The sequence below is a fragment of the Lethenteron reissneri genome, chromosome 7 (genome assembly GCF_015708825.2).
Source record: "Lethenteron reissneri isolate LAM-NWPU_2019-01 chromosome 7, ASM1570882v1, whole genome shotgun sequence".
NCBI classification, from domain to species: Eukaryota; Metazoa; Chordata; class Hyperoartia; order Petromyzontiformes; family Petromyzontidae; genus Lethenteron; species Lethenteron reissneri.
The window spans coordinates 9,321,980-9,337,985 of record NC_083785.1 but is presented as its reverse complement, the minus strand read 5'-3'; the positions used below and the strand labels follow the sequence as shown (position 1 = coordinate 9,337,985).

The 16,006-nt window shown below is 43.2% G+C and overlaps 1 protein-coding gene across 1 annotated transcript; it reads left to right on the top strand.

Annotated features, from left to right (window-relative positions):
• Positions 1-4,328: 4,328 nt before the first annotated feature.
• On the top strand, positions 4,329-15,202 carry SPEG (striated muscle enriched protein kinase). The gene is made up of 2 exons (XM_061575227.1): positions 4,329-5,414; positions 5,597-15,202. Exon 2 carries the CDS (start codon positions 5,671-5,673, stop codon positions 14,185-14,187), a length of 8,517 nt encoding a protein of 2,838 aa, XP_061431211.1. The 5' UTR covers positions 4,329-5,414; positions 5,597-5,670; the 3' UTR covers positions 14,188-15,202.
• Positions 15,203-16,006: the final 804 nt, after the last annotated feature.

Below are 16,006 nucleotides of genomic sequence, written 5' to 3'. Positions count from 1 at the left end.
TGCGATCTAACCGAAAAAAAACCTGTATTATGGACGCTTTTACTGTATGGCATTGTTATAAATAATTTAGCGTTGATAATTTGCAGCACACGAAGAATACATTAGAATAGCCTGAATGACCTGAAATTTTACATTCATCTTCGGCGCAGCCGATTTGAACCGACCGTGAGAAACGCGCGACACAAATTATAGTTGCAGTTTTTGTTGACTACAGATCTTGAAGTGACCTGGTACTGCAATGAAAAAGAGATCAAGCCGTCCAAGTTCTTCAAAATGACAAACTTTGAGGACACCTATCAGCTGGAGATCATGGAGGTCTTCCCGGAGGACGAGGGCCAGTACAAGTGCGTAGCCAAGAACTCCATGGGGGAAGCCATGTGCAGCGCTACTCTCAACCTCGAAGGTATCTTACCCACGACCTAATTTGCGTTCTCATATTTTCGCCCTTTAATTTTCATCCCACGTGTTTTTTGAAAGTGCGAATCTTTTTGGAAAAGTTTCGTTTTTGTTGTATTTACACAGTTGAAGGTTTAATTGGTATTCACTCAATGCAACAGTGTGTGTTAATGCTTTGCACACATTAATAAGGCTAACCGTTTCATTATGTTGTACCAGCTTTGAAAGCCTGGGTAATATTACTAATTTCATCACGCCATGCTCGGAGCTGATCGTAATTTTGTCGTTTTTGTTTTGTATTTTGAAACAAACAAAAAAAATAGTACGTACCAAACAGCATGTTGTTTAAGTCACTATATTGTACTGTGTATTATGTATCAGCTGGGGAAGTTGTGATTATTTCCCACTTTTTCAAGACCTTTAAGGAAACAAACGATTCCATTTCAAAGCCATGTCCCATACCAATATTGTTATAACTGCACCTAACACATTAAAATTAAACCCTCGTCACAATCAACTTGCGTTCTCCCTATTAACTGAAAATCTAGTACAATTCATCACTCACCAAAATATTTTTTCACAAATATAACGACATTCATCACAAATTCCCTGAAGCCACGCCTCCGTCACACCAGCTTGAATCATCGCTCTGACGCCACCGTTTTAACCGTATTAACCAGGTAAGTCCATGCGGGCCATTTTCCACTGCCATCATTTTATAATGCGGCTGCTCCTCTGTATATTTAATCAACTAAGAACTCATCTTCTAAAATACAGCATAAGCTGCACAATTATGCCATGGCAATAACAAAAATGCATTTGCTGAAATACAAGAGGTGTCTTCACAATGTTGCCTTTAACTTATCATGCCAAAAAGCTTTGCTTTAAGAAACTAAAATGAGAATGTTTTATTTTTGCAACTATATTGCTAAACCTGGTTATTGCTCCCAGGCAGCGCAATAAGACGGCAATGCTTTTTTCTCTTCTTCCTATTACTTAGATATCAATCAGCAAATTCTAGTTAAGAGCCAGACCTCTTCAGATAAGGAAGAAATATTGGCAACATCGACTCCAAGTACCCCTGCCACAGTTCAAACAGTAAAGACAAGTGAAGTTGTAACAGAGAAGGTTACACAAGAAAGGGAAAAACACATTTTAAGTAAAACAATCGAGACAGAAAACAAGATGATGCAAGCCCCTAAGTTTGTTTATGAACCTGGAGATGCCACCATAGAAGAAGGAACTCTGGTTCGGCTAAAGTTTCAGATTTTAGCCATTCCTGAGCCACAGATTACGTGGTTCAAAGATGACAACGAAGTTACGGAAAGAAGAGGTCTCAGGATTTCCACAACAACCGAGTCTGGCATATTCTCCGAAACCCACGTAATCATAGAAGACATACGCAAGGAAGATTCTGGCAAATACACGTGCAAGGCCATAAACCCCGCTGGCGAGGCATTCTGTGAGTCCGTGGTATCCGTTGTTTCCCGGGCGGCCAAGCTTAAAAAGCCAAAATTCACTCTTGGACTGACGGATCAGAAGGTCACGATGGGTCAGCCAGCACAGTTTATTTGCTCAGTTCGAGGGCCTCCGTTTCCCATGGTCACTTGGTGTCACCAAGGAAGCCCCATAGAAGAAAGCCAGAAGATTAAATTTGCTCAGAATGGCAGCGTTTTTCTCATGACCATCTTGGATGTGGACCCCGAGGATGATGGGTTGTACACCTGCATTGCGACGGACGAAGCCGGAGAGGAGAAGACTGAAGCTGTTTTGACAGTAGAAGGTGATTTTCCCATTAGATAGTCATCTCCCAATAATGATTCACATCAATATATTACAAATCAAATAACGCTATATCGTTTACAATGATTGAGCACATCAAATAATACATTCTGTGGTATCACTCGATCATTCCATCTGAAACATTTACTAGAACGATACTCCCCCAAAACGTGGGATAATCTCTGAGAACCAAACATTATTTCAGCAATATGTATTCTATGGATGATCATAGCTATTTCAAATAAGCATAAATTAACAAATTTAACATTATAATAAAATGTCGTGTAATATCATATAAATAATACAATTTGTCAATCCAGTGCTGGAAGAAAGTGTCCCCCACACCATGTTGGCCATTGGTGTCGTTTGACCATACTTCACCATGCTGGTCAGCACAGGTTGGTGAAGAGGAGGCCCCAAGCACAGGATCATACATCGCAATTTTCTCTCCACTAATATCAGCCATGGCCCGAGAATCAAACTCGGGTCGTTGGGTTCTCAGCGTGGTGTAGCGCAGTGTGCGCAAACCACCGCATCACCGCTTCACTTCTCAACAATGAATTTACATACCGTAACCTAAATCTTGTTATCTTTGTAAAAGTAAAAAAAAAACCCAACCCGAATTGTCTGATTGAACTAGCGCTCAATTGTATTTATCGTCCCCTTACATTTTTTTTTTTGTTCAGCCGACCCAGCCGGTTTGAGGGGAAAGCCAAATTATTCTCAGGAAACGCCTGAAACGGTGCATCCGAGGCAGAGCACTGCCGCGCCTGAATACTCGGACGTCGTCGCTTACGAAGACCTGGTCATGACCCCGCCGTACCCGCCCGAGTTCACAGAGGAGCTTCCCTCCGAGGCCCACGTGGAAGAAGGCGACAGTGTCATTCTGGTGTGCCGCGTCAAGGGGAACCCCATCCCTGAAGTCATTTGGCTGCACGATGAGATCAAAATCGAGGACTCTCCGGCCGTGTCCATGTTTTACAACGGATGGATTTGCTGCTTGCAGTTAATGACAGTTATGCACGAAGACAGTGGCGCATATTCTTGCAGAGCCTTCAACAGTGAAGGAGAGGCAGTCTGCAACACCCGACTCAAAGTGTCAGGTTGGAAACTGTCTGCATGGAGTTGGCTGAACCTGCTTAACTATAATTTTTTTTCTTCTTCTTCCACCAATTCCATGTATTAATCCTGAAGCATAAAACAGTGTTGCCATCTCTTTTCCGGTACCTCTTTAACATCATCGCTATAACCACTCCACTCCTTGACCTGTTTTTCAATGGTTGGCTTTTTTTCTCTTTTCACTTCGTGTTCAGCTGTTGATCAACAAACCTTTACCACTCATAAAAAACACAATGAGACACTTCATCACCTCCTTGTTGTGAGTCTTTCCAATAACCTCCCATAAACCTCAAGTCATTTACCTACCGTTTTCCCTCAATGACACAGGCTGACTTCCTCAAGAAGTATCTTCCCGAGCTGATATATATATACTTTTTATAGACTGTGAAATGTCCTTCCAATAAAAAAAAACTTGTTTGTTTTCTGCTCCCGGGTTTATTTAACATTTTTTTTTACAATGACTGATTTCAATAAGCAAGCATGTATGAGTCCAATCCTTCATACGTGAAAAGAACAATGAAAGAACATTCACATGGCTATGTGTTGGACATGGCACAGTCTGTAATGTTCACGTTAAAACTGCTCTTCTTCATACATTACCCATGTGTGTTGATTTACAAAGTCAGTATTGGTGAGAATGTCATTGTGTAAACAAAGTTTTTTTTAACAACAAAAAAAGGTCTTGTGTAAATGTTTTCCTCCACAGTGTACACTATTTAAGTTATTCTCAACCTAATGGTGTCTAATGCTATACTTGTGTTTTGCACAGCTGACTTTAATATTGTGTTTAGTTAATCTTTACCTTCCTTAAGATCAGGAGCCAGTGTAGGCATGTGGTTAAATGGTGGAATATAAGTTGAGAATCATTGCAAAACGTTTCTGATATTTTCTGTTGATTTGCCATTAACCGGTGTTTTCTTTATTATTTTTATTTTGCAGCTCTTCAGCCAGAGGTCAAAGGTAGGCATGGTTTCTTTCTTACAATTATTCAGGGAATATGTCTTACTATATATACAAGTAATGTTAAAATGACACGCTTAATCAAGTTGACCAAACACTACGTTGAACAATTGCTAATGCTGTTGGCATATTCACCCTTCAAGTAATGTAATTCGTTGTTTTATCTTTTTAAAAATGAAAATGTGTTGTTTTATGGTGACATGTGGCTTGCTTAATACCCGAGTGCATATTTTACATGCGTGTGGGTGTTTGTGTGGGTGTTTGTGTGGGTGTTTGTGTGACTATAACTTGATGATTCCAGCTTCTCTACAAAAAATATTCATGCAGGGTCGCTGTTCCAGCAAGCTCGCTAACAGTTCACTTGAGGGCCTTGAGACTTGAGAGTCAAATAAATACCCACAACTGATATTTTCTGACAATGCCACCTACGATACATACTTTGCACATTCCTTTTTGTACGCACATGCACGGTATCTTTCTTTGTCAGTGGTCCACAAAATGGTGGAATATGATGTGATGATGTATTGGTATTGTTGATCGTTTATGGTGATATGAACTGTGCAAAAGGTGTCCTAGTTGACAACATATATTGGGTATTAATTCGTAGAATATAAAACTTGGAGTCCTTAACTGACCTGGCTTGCAGACAGCATTCTTTCTTTAGCCTTCAGGCCTCTGCTTCATTGCATGACATAAAAGTCATTTAAACATCCCATAATCTCCAAGCTGTATTGGTTCGAATAAACGTCTGTTCACCGAACAGCAGTGAATTTCAGCCAATTTCTGCGTAAAATAACAAATGCTGGTGGCCGAAATTTTTAATTCTGCATACTTGTCATAGAAAACGGATATGTTGTTTTTTTTTACTGAGCTTTTTGCCGCATTACCATGAGGGTCAGAGAGGGCATTCGTTATGCTGTGTGCAAGTCAGGCGAGGTTACCATTTTTTTTTACAATGGCGGAATCGTATTCTTAGATTATTATTTTTTCCTGCAACCGAGTTTCACTTTGCAAACGATTTGCAAGTAATTATTATGAGAGAAAAGTTGTTTTTAGAAGTCCGTAGAGGAAGAAATTGCAGCACTATCTGAAGATCCAACGACCCAGATTCTGTGACGCTTATTGTCACAAGTCTAACGTTTATTCGAACAAATATGGTGAGTTGGACTATTCACGTTTTTCTATTTCACTTATAACATCCTTCTTGCTTGCTACGTTTGCATGCATTACATAAAACAATTACGCATTCAATTTTAAACATTTTCATTCATTTGAAGTTTGCATTGCAATTTTCCTTCTCTGAATTTAGACGTAATTTTTCCTTTTTTTTTTTTTACAGAATGGGGCTTTATTGATGGAAGCGAACATTCAAACCCCAGAAGAGACTTCAAAGCCAGAGGAGGAATCGCAAGGATGCAACCATACATGGATGAAGACCTGAATCATGAAGTCCTTTCTGCTCACACCACCACTACATCTTCCAATAGGCCTTGGGCAGAAAACATAGCACCTACATTCACACAGTCACTGAAATTCGTTTCAGTAAAAGAAGGTCAGCCTGCTGCTTTCCACTGCAGAATTCTTGCAAACCCCACTCCCAGCATAACGTGGTATCTTAATAACAGGCCCCTTCAGAAAAATGCCCGATACAAGGTTACAATTAAAAGCCAAATGCACGATAATGTCTCCTCCCTGGAGATCGAAGCTGTTCGGCAGCAGGATTCTGGAAGCTACAAAGTGTTTGCTATCAATTCGGAAGGGTCAGCCGAGTCCATCGCTTCTCTGATTATTGCAATGCATGATCAGCACAATGTGAATTACCTGGCCCTTTTGAGGAGGGGGCGTAGGACCCGTCCTGGTGATTCGGCATTAGAGCAGAAGCAGGCAGACCTTGGCAGGTTGGAACTGCGGCATGTCGGGTCTCCTTACCAAAATAAACATTTTGACATCTTTCCTCGAGCGTTGTTCTCAGAGCGGCTGATAACTGGAAAGGTGATCGTTATCAAGAAATCTGCACTTCCGCAAAAGAAGAAAATTCCACCCAGAGTGGCTCTTCTGCCCTTCAGCCCTGCTGCATCAAAGTTGCCAGAGGCAGCCCCTGTCAAAACAGTGAAGAAGGAGAGGAGACTCGTTGCTCAAACGTCTCTTGACAAAGAAATTGAACGCAAGCTTCAGCTCCTACGGGAAGCTAAGAAGAGAGTTTTGGAGAAAAGGAGAGCAGAAAGAGAAGGCCTGCCTTTACCCGAGGCCTCGTCTTCAGAGACCGGTCGACTGGAAACCCTGGATGATGATGAACAATCATCTTCTCAGTATAAAATGGTCACTTACATACGTGGTAAACCTAAGCAGGCAGTGCCAGGTGCTGAGGGCTATACACACGTAACAGTTGCAGAGAAAACAAAGGCTTTTCAAGTGAGGATGGAGAAGATCCTTGGGTTACATACGGACGAAGTGCAAATAAAACCACTTGAAGAAAAAGAACCCATGGTTATCCATTCGTTTGAAAGAATCAAAACTCTTCGAGATAAATTCATGAAACAAGCTGAACACAAGCAAGCTCATGTGCCCTCGGAACCACCACCACAGCGTATGAAGATCAAGGAAATGTTCGAGACTTCCTCGAAAATCAGCAACAAGCCACCTTTAAAACAAAAGCCCTGGCAAGAAGAACTCCTGTCTCAATTGCCGTCTGCTGAAATGCCATCATTTTCAAAGAATAGTTTAACATCAGAAATACATTTTGAACCATTTGGAGAATCTATTGCTCAACAGCAGAAATGCAAAGGTGGGATTAGGTCAGAGCCTGCTAGGGGTGCCCTTGAGAATAAAGATATTCAGAGAGCAGATGCTTCTAGTCACGGTGACGACATAATTAAGACGGTTTCGGAAATACAGACCAGAACCCTCCCACGGGGCTCTGTATTTGACACGTTGCCTGAGTCTAGCGTTGCCACCACGAAACCTCCTCTTACTTCTGAGAAGAAGGTATCGATTAAGCTTTCGGGTGATCTGAAAGGGAGAGAAGCTACTGCAGAAACGCCTCCTCCGAAGCACCATGCCTTGCAGGAAGGCACAAAGCAGAAACCCACGGTGACCATGGTAAAGAAAGAACATCAATATCAAATTCCACCCATGATATGCTTATCCGAAGAGTCTGACCCAGAGATCGCCGATATAATGGGCTCGTTCTCAATGCAGTATTTGCCCCGTGAGAGTCGCTCTCAGACACACTCCAGCGGGCTCTCTCTGCCAGTGGAGATCATGGTGACCGCACCTACTCCCACCATAGAAAGAGATGCCGAAGAAAACGAAGAGGAGGAGGAGGAGGAGGAAGAGGAGGAGGAGGAAGTCAGGGAGCGTTTCCATTCGACAGAGTTTACGTCATCAGACTCGGAAGGCGTCTCGCCGACAAAAATGAAGCACAAGTTTAAATTCAAGTTTGGGGAAATGCACGAGGCTCCTCAAATCATCAAAGCGACCGAGGACATGTTTTGCATTGAAGGCGACGATGCCATGTTCGAATGCTTAGTATTTGGCGACCCAGAGCCATCGGTGACATGGGCTAAAGATATGCTGTTTTTGTGCATAGATGGGGAGAAGTACGATGTTCATGAAGGCGGGGGTCGATATCAGCTGGTTATCTACTCTGTCACGAGCAGCGATGCTGGGGATTATAGCTGCGTGGCTAAAAACGTCGTGGGAGAAGTTGAGTGTTGCTCCGCTCTGTTTATCGAAATGCCCTTCACGGAGGATTCAGAAAATCAGAAACTACATACATCATCAGTTTCTTACTCGGGGACCAGACACAGTCAGAGCGTAGGAAGCGCGCAGCAGTACGGCGGTACAACATCAGAAATAAAGTTAAAGGATGTGGACGAGCAGTTCTTTACAAGTGATGAGGATATGTATGAGTCGACGGAAAGTGCAAAAATTCTACGCAGGCTGAAGGAGAATTTTCAGTCTCGATTCGATCAAACGGGACAAGAACAGTCCCCAGTTATACCAAACGTTAGCATGATACGCTTTGAGAAGCAATCCGAGGCAGTGAACGTCCAGCCTAAGTTTCCACCAACTACTGTTATGCAGGCCGATCGTTCCAGGGGTCGTGGCAGGGAGTACATGTTCAGAACCAGAGTCGATTCTCCGTACGTGTATGAAAGTGGGGGGGAAACGGACGACAGCGCCATTCTGGATGAACGCTCACTGGAGGGGTACAGGCCATACACTGAGGGGGATTACACCGAGGCAGAGGTGCTGCTGCAGGGAAGAGAGCAAAGGTTTGGCGCAGACGTGCCTTCGTCACATTACGGTGCAGGGCAAGTTGGTGTCACGTTGGTACCTGGAGAAAGTTCCAAACTATCTGAGGAGGAAGTAAGTGGCCCTGCCGTTCCAACCCAGCTGCTGGAATCCGTAGTGGAGGGGAGAGAGGTGGAAATGATTGAGGTCTCAGATACAAAAAAATATGATAGTGTTGGAAAAATTGAAAAACTGCGTGCAGATGACAGCTGTAGAATTCAAGATGTAAAACAAGTAAGCCCACGGATTGTTTCGGAAAACATTATCGATGCCCGCGGCACAGAAAAATCAGAGATTATACCAGTAACCACAGAGATAGCAACGCCGCCTCAAATTCAGTGCACAGTACCAAATGTTTTGTCAGTGGGGATCAAGGGTCCTCCTGAAGATAAGCCCACATACTTACAAGGCATATTAAAAGAAACGTATAGCGCTGATTTTAAGGATCGTCAGGAGTGGGAACCGGTTAAAGCACAACTTAAAGTCATAAGTCAGGGAAACAAACCAGTGATCAGCAAGCCACGTGTTGGTTACAGTAGGGCTGTCATACAGGACGAACTCTGGCCTAGTGCAGTTGATAAACAAGCTCAAGGAACCACAGCAGAGTCCTTTGTGACAGCAGGTAGCGGTGTTCTTGAACGTCAAATGGATCCAGCATTTTTTGTGGAAGCCGAGTCGTCTGGTATTGCTAAAGACGGTGAGCATGTTTATTCTCCAAGCTGTAGTGTTCCGTATGAAGGTCTTTCAAAAGACAGTCTGAGCAGCTCATATTTAGAAACAGAACATGTTGATATTGTCAGCACTGTGGATATGGCTGTCATACATGATGATAAATTGCCACAATCTGAACAGGTGGAATATGAGTATATTCCAGAAACGAGACCAGACGGGTGGGAAAGGAAGCCTAGTGGCCCTGAAGAAAATATTCCAAAAGAAATGTTGTATTCACCAGGTAAAGAAACTAGCAAAATTGTAGCCGATATGGCAGGCGTGTCTGTAACAGAGCCATTAGAACAGCATGCACCTACTAAAACTGGACATCTTGAAGATTTTGCTGAAGGAAATAAAAGTTCTCCTACTGAGTCCTCAAGGTCTCCACTTCGAAGCGAAAAGGATACTGAACAGCAGCCCACAGTTTCAGTTGTTCAGGATAGTGATGCTTCAAGTGAACCAGAGAGCTATATTGTAAAGTCTGGAGACAAATCACAGTTTATTGACCAGGCCCTTGTTGGTCAAGATGTATATCGCTGGAGCCCAGTTCAGGCCCTTCAGAAACCGAAACCCTCAAGTGCTGTGCTGGAGATAAAAGGCCCCAGTTATGTTGTGGATATGCAGCAAGGTGTAAGTGAAAAAGGGGAAAAGAAGGTGATAGAAAGTCAGCAGGAAGTAGTTAAAGCCATTGATGGCGATTACATAGATCATGAGAAGGTGGATAAGAGCAAAATAATTGTAAGTGAAGAGATGGAGAAGGTTTCAGCTATAGAAACAAGTGCACAAGATGAAGGCATGATTAAGGCGGTGTCTGATAAAGCTGATGAATATCTAGGGAAGCCCACAGAGAAGCATGTGCTGATGGAGATTGGTTTGCATGAGGCTTCACTTGATGAGAATATCCAGATGGAATCCAGGATCGTTGATGATACTGATAAGGAATTTGACGCCAGAGTATTGACAACTGTTAAGGATATAATCCACGACGTACCAGTGCACGATAGACACATAGTAGATGTCCCATTCGAATCTAGTTGCAGAGATGATCATAAACAACTCGTGGAGGCAGAAAGGATGAGTGCATTTTCAGAAGATAGACAGATGGAGTTAGTAGACACTCTGGGCACAACAGCACCTGTAATCACACACGAGGAGCATGTGGAAACATTTACACAGATACAATCAGATGCACAGATTCCACTAACTTTGCCTGGCACTGACGCCTTTGAGGAAGATAAGGTTGTCCGTGGTATCGTTGCCGAAGAAAGCGCTGTGCCAGCGTCAGAAAGTAAATGTGAACCCGTAAGTGCAGACGTGGGCGTGATGGAGAGTGAACATGCTGCAGTAAAGCATGTGCAGCATGGAGGTGTTAAGGTCGGAGACAGGGACAAGACAGTGGCAAGGGTTGAACATGAAGGCACAGCAGCATTTGCTGATGATGTGAAGAGAAGGTTACTTGATTCAACTGGAGACTACAGACTTATGGAAACCATTCACAGTGTAGATATGTCTCGAGGTGTAATTGCGTCCAGCCAGTCGTCTGCGCAGGCACAGCAACAGTCAGAAAAAAGTGATGTTCGTAAAGCCGAACAACTGATAGAACAGACTGCTGTGTCCATGCCAGTTGGTGATGAGTGTAGCAGAGTGGAGCCCATGGGAAAGGAAGTTATGGGAGACGTTGCTCAGCAATTACCTGACACGCACACAGAAGCTCCACTGCTTATTGATACGTATCCAGGTAGCATTGATAAGCAAGATGAAGGTGTTTCTGTTGTACTTAAAGGCGAGAAAGAACATGGGACAGATGGAGTTACCGCTAAAGAATTCAGACAAGTGATTGAAGGGGATCGTACTGATGATCACCCTGTGGCTTGCTGTTTCACTTCTGGAATTATTGAGACTATTGAGGGCATTTCTATATCAGAGCCAGAGGGCACATTCTCAAATGCAGATTTTTCAATGGCTGTTCTGAACACAGTGACCGATAGAGAACATGGTGAGTCACAGATTAAAGCAATTTCTCCTGAAAATATTCACGTGAGTGGGGAAATATTATCGCATTCCGATTCTGATTTACCTCTCGAGAAGCAGTATAGCGCTGTTACAGAGCTACGTGCAGAAATAACCACTGAGGGAGAGGTGGGATCGTCATTCAGAGACTCAGCGGGCCTGCATGCGGAAGAGAATAAACCACGCGATGAATCAGAGAAGCAGGATAGTGAAGGTCAATGGGTTGTAGAGAACATCAGCGAGCAAGTTGCAGACAGGTCTTTTTCAGCGATGACGGGACATCGTGGAGTGGAGATAAAACTGGAAAGAGGCCAACCCCTAGCAGCAGATATTACAGATTCCCAAAAACATGTAATTTTAGAAATGGGTCCGCACGCCGCGTCTGATGTAATGGGCACTGTGGGAGAGCACATTATTACGGAAGGTGATAAACTCATGCAGGAAAGTTACTTGCCTTCACAGCAGGAGGAGAACATTGAGGTTGTTATTCCAGTTTCAAGAACAAAAGCCACATCAGAGGTGGATGAGATAAAACAAGCAGGTGATGAAGATTCCCACGTTATATATGGGCCTGTTACACAGCGAGAAGATGGCATGACATTTGCAGAGTCTCTTCCCACTAAGGCTGTCGAATTGGAGAGCAAAGAGACAGAATTTTCATTGCAGCAAGACAATTCTGTTGTGTTCACCACACGGGGCGAAACTCAAGCCAGACGCAGCAGTCCCCAGCCGCTTATCCGTTATGAAACGGAAAATGTTTTTTCCATTGAGGAATTGGCATTGGCCGATGAATTGCAGTTTGGCGGTGACGGTGCCTATCGAGGTTCTGAAGATACAGGATTCTCAGCAAGTGAGACGACGTGTGAGATATCAGAGGAACAGACGGAAAAAGAGAAAGAGTTTTCGCTGAGCGACTACCTGCGTTCAACTGAGGAGCAGCAGGCAGAAAGCATCCCAAAAGGATCAAATGAACTGGTCGATACAAAATCCGAGACCACGTTTGCCGAACCGATCATTACCTCTTGTGAGGTTGAAGATGTAACATTCGGGGCACTGTATGATTATTACCAGCAGTCGTATGAGGCAAAGCGCCCATTATCTCCCGAATCGGAAATGTCGATCGGGATGATGAGCATAAGTACTGAGGATGTGTCCGAAATCGAGGGCTATTTCACTCCAATAACTTCTCCAGATGGCTACAAAACCCCCCCAGAGTCAATGACCACACCGTCAGAGCAATACCACACCCCCCCACCTTTCTTACCCACCGATCGTCTGTACACTCCCCCAAAGAGCTTCAGGAGCTCCGGGGAGAGCTCAGCAGACGAGGGACATGGCCCGGCTGCTCTCAAACTCACTCTGCAACAAATACGGGAAGACCAGGAAAACAGAAACTCGCAGTCACTCTGGCAGGCTGAATCAAGCGTGGACAACAAAGTAAGCGAAACGCCTCCAGCGTTCGTTAAACCGCTCACGGGCAAGAAAGTGTATGAAAATGGAACCTTAATCTTCGTTTGCGAGGTCGTGGGGAAGCCACCTCCAGAAGTTCTGTGGATGAAAGATCGACGCTTGATTCAGCCTCTGTCGAATGTGGTCATGGAGCAAGAGGGCTGTCATTACATCCTGCAGATTAAGGATGTCAAACCGACGGATGCGGGAGTGTACATGTGTGAAGCCACAAATTGCATTGGCGAAGCAAAGAGCTTGGCCAATGTGGAGGTGCTCCCAGTGTTCGACAGGAACATCGCCACGTCGCCTGTGACTCAGCATCACTTTATTGAGTTTGATGTTGACCAGGATGATCTGTCGCGATCTCCATCCCCACAGGAAATTCTCCTGGAGGTTGAGCTGGATGACAATGATGGCAGTGACTTTGAACAAGTCAAAATCATAACTATTCCTGAATATGCGGAGGACAACAAGAGCATGGTTATCTCACTGGATGTTTTCCCAATTATTTTGGGGGTACAAAACGTGGACTTAGCAAGTCGGGAAATTGAACAAGTTAACATTGACGTCGGGCCATCTGAGTCTCCGCCACGATTTGAGGGCCGCATCGCAGACGTAACGGCCCCTCTCGGCGCCAAGGCTGTCTTTGCCAGCCGCATAATAGCTGCGCCTGCTGCCAGCGTTGCCTGGTACAAAGACGACGTGAAAATTTCAAGCACGGATGGGCATTATTTGATCGCAAATAAGTCTGGATACGTTTCTCTGGAAATAAAACATGTTTCTTTGTTAGATAGGGGAATGTATCTCTGCAAAGCGGTTAATGGCGCTGGTGAGAGCAGCTGCAGAGCCACTCTGAGCATTTCACAAGGATCTGCAGATTATGGTGATAGAGGAGAGTCGGCGTTAGATCAGACGGCCACTTCTCAAGAGCTTGATTTCTTTGTGGCGGACAAGGGGGGGAATCAAATGTCAGAGATAGAGCTGGAATTTGAGTTTGAGAGTGGCTCCCAAATGCCAGAGCAGTGCTTGAAGCTGATCACTGCCACCCAACAAGCAACTGGCAGGGGCGGAGAGCAGTGCGTGAACGTCAACTTTGATGTGTACGCAGAGGCGTCGCAGGAAAGTGACATTCACTTTCAATCTATCGCACCTGAGGGATGCTCTTTTGAATTTTTAATCACCGAAGCACCGCCAAAGTTCACCCAGCCTCTCGGCACAAAGCGCACTGCGCCTGGATGCGACGTGTCACTTGAATGTCAAGTCATAGGTGAACCAGCCCCAGATATAGCGTGGTTTAGGAACGACGTGGAATTGCGGGGAGGTCAGTTTGATGTGCGATCAATGGGAAAGAGACAAATCCTCACGGTGAAAAATGTGTCGAAATGCGACGAAGGCTCGTACAAATGTACCGCATCAAACAGCTCAGGAGTTGCACAGACGGAAGCAACTCTCTCCATTGGCTAAGGGTGCACACGCTCAGGGATGCTGTCGCTATTCTCCTGCTTTTAGAGCCACTTTTGTATAATGGAGTTAGATGTTTAGTGGTTGCGCTCGGTGCTTTGTGAAATTAATGTTTGTTTTAGAACCATTATGTATAATGTTTAGCTCGTTCTGGTTGCTTTATTCCATGCACTGGAAATGTTATTGAGGTGGTAGATATACATTATAGTCATTGTATTATCGTGTATTGATTGATAGTTTCATTTATATTGCAAGTTGCTTTGTTGGAAGTGTTGTGATCTGAGAAAAAGAGCCATTTATTAATTTAAATAATATATATATATACATCACTTGATAGTCATGGGAATAATTGCATAATATTTACTCACATTTGGACCCGTTTGCTGCAAATGAGATAGGATTGAGTGGTATAATTAATTATGGAAAGCCCTCTCGTGAGTTTCATGAACTGCATTTGGATAGTAGAGCGTTAACGATGTATCCATTGATGTCGATTCCAATTATTAAGTACATGATACCTGCATTTCATTGCATGTGTAAAGAATCACTCTTTTTATATTAATATTTAATGAGTTATCATAACACCTACCACCACCAGAGGTTCTACCATTCACTGCGATAAAAAAAGGATCAATGCTTGAAATGAATTGTGATCCTAAATTGTGACATTTCATTAAATTTCTAAGGTTGGGTGGGGTGAATTATTACAGCCCGAGTGAATAATGCAAGCAATTGATAATTTCTTGGACATTATTGGTTATATATATATATGTACTTGCAATGATATGCAGGGGCTCTGTAGATGATTATTACGGCTTTAAAAATAAATACGTCATCTATTTCTGTGGCATCGCTGTTGCGAAGTATTTGTCTCATAGCAGGAATATTATCATGTAGTAATGGTTAAGTATTAATTCTAGATTTGAAGTTTTCGTGACTGCAAGGATTCATACTCTTTGGTTTTTTCGGTAAAGTCACGTAGGTAAAAATAAATAAATTAAAAAAGCAACTAAATTAAATCACGACGTTTCGGAGGCAACACAAGCTTCTGTCTTCACTGTGATATCTTATCACAGTGAATTTGGCTGTAACGGTTCCGCCTGAAGATGGAAGCTTGTGTTGCCTCCGAAACGTCGTGATTTAATGTAGTTGTTTTTTCATTTATTAAATTTTACCTACGTGACTTTACCGTAAAAACCAAAGAGTAAGTATAAATTGCCATAAAAATAGGCTGGCAAAAAAAAGTGTTTTCAACAACTCAACATAACAGAGATCCCAGCATCCTTTGCGTGTCAAGATGACATTGCCATACTTGCACCTATTCTGTAGAACATCTTCTGATAGATTTGTGGCATTTTTTATTTTATTTATGGAGCAGAAGGAGAATGGGCATCTTTATACAAATTTCATAATTATTAGGGAAACAGCTTCATTCAAGCAGATTCTCCAGTCGAAGAGATAGAATCTTGGATCTTTTTTGAGCTGGCGTCTGCCACAAAGATGTGTACGGAATATATGCAAAAGAACAGCAATGTCATCTTGACGCGCAAATCAAGCTGGGAAACACTGCAATGTTTTGCTGTTGAAGGCCCCTTTTTGTGAGCACCTGATAGTTGTTTCTGGCCTGCTTTTAATGTTTTTTTTAAATTACTTTTTCAACTAGAGTATTTAAATTTGGTAACTCGGTAACAGGTCTAGTCAGTAATTAGTAGTTCATTGAGCATAGCAGGCGTTGGGGAGTTTTAAATGGACTTGCATGCGCATTGAATCGTTTGATTTTAGAAACAGCTCTGTTTTTGTTGTTGTCCGATGTTGCAGAACC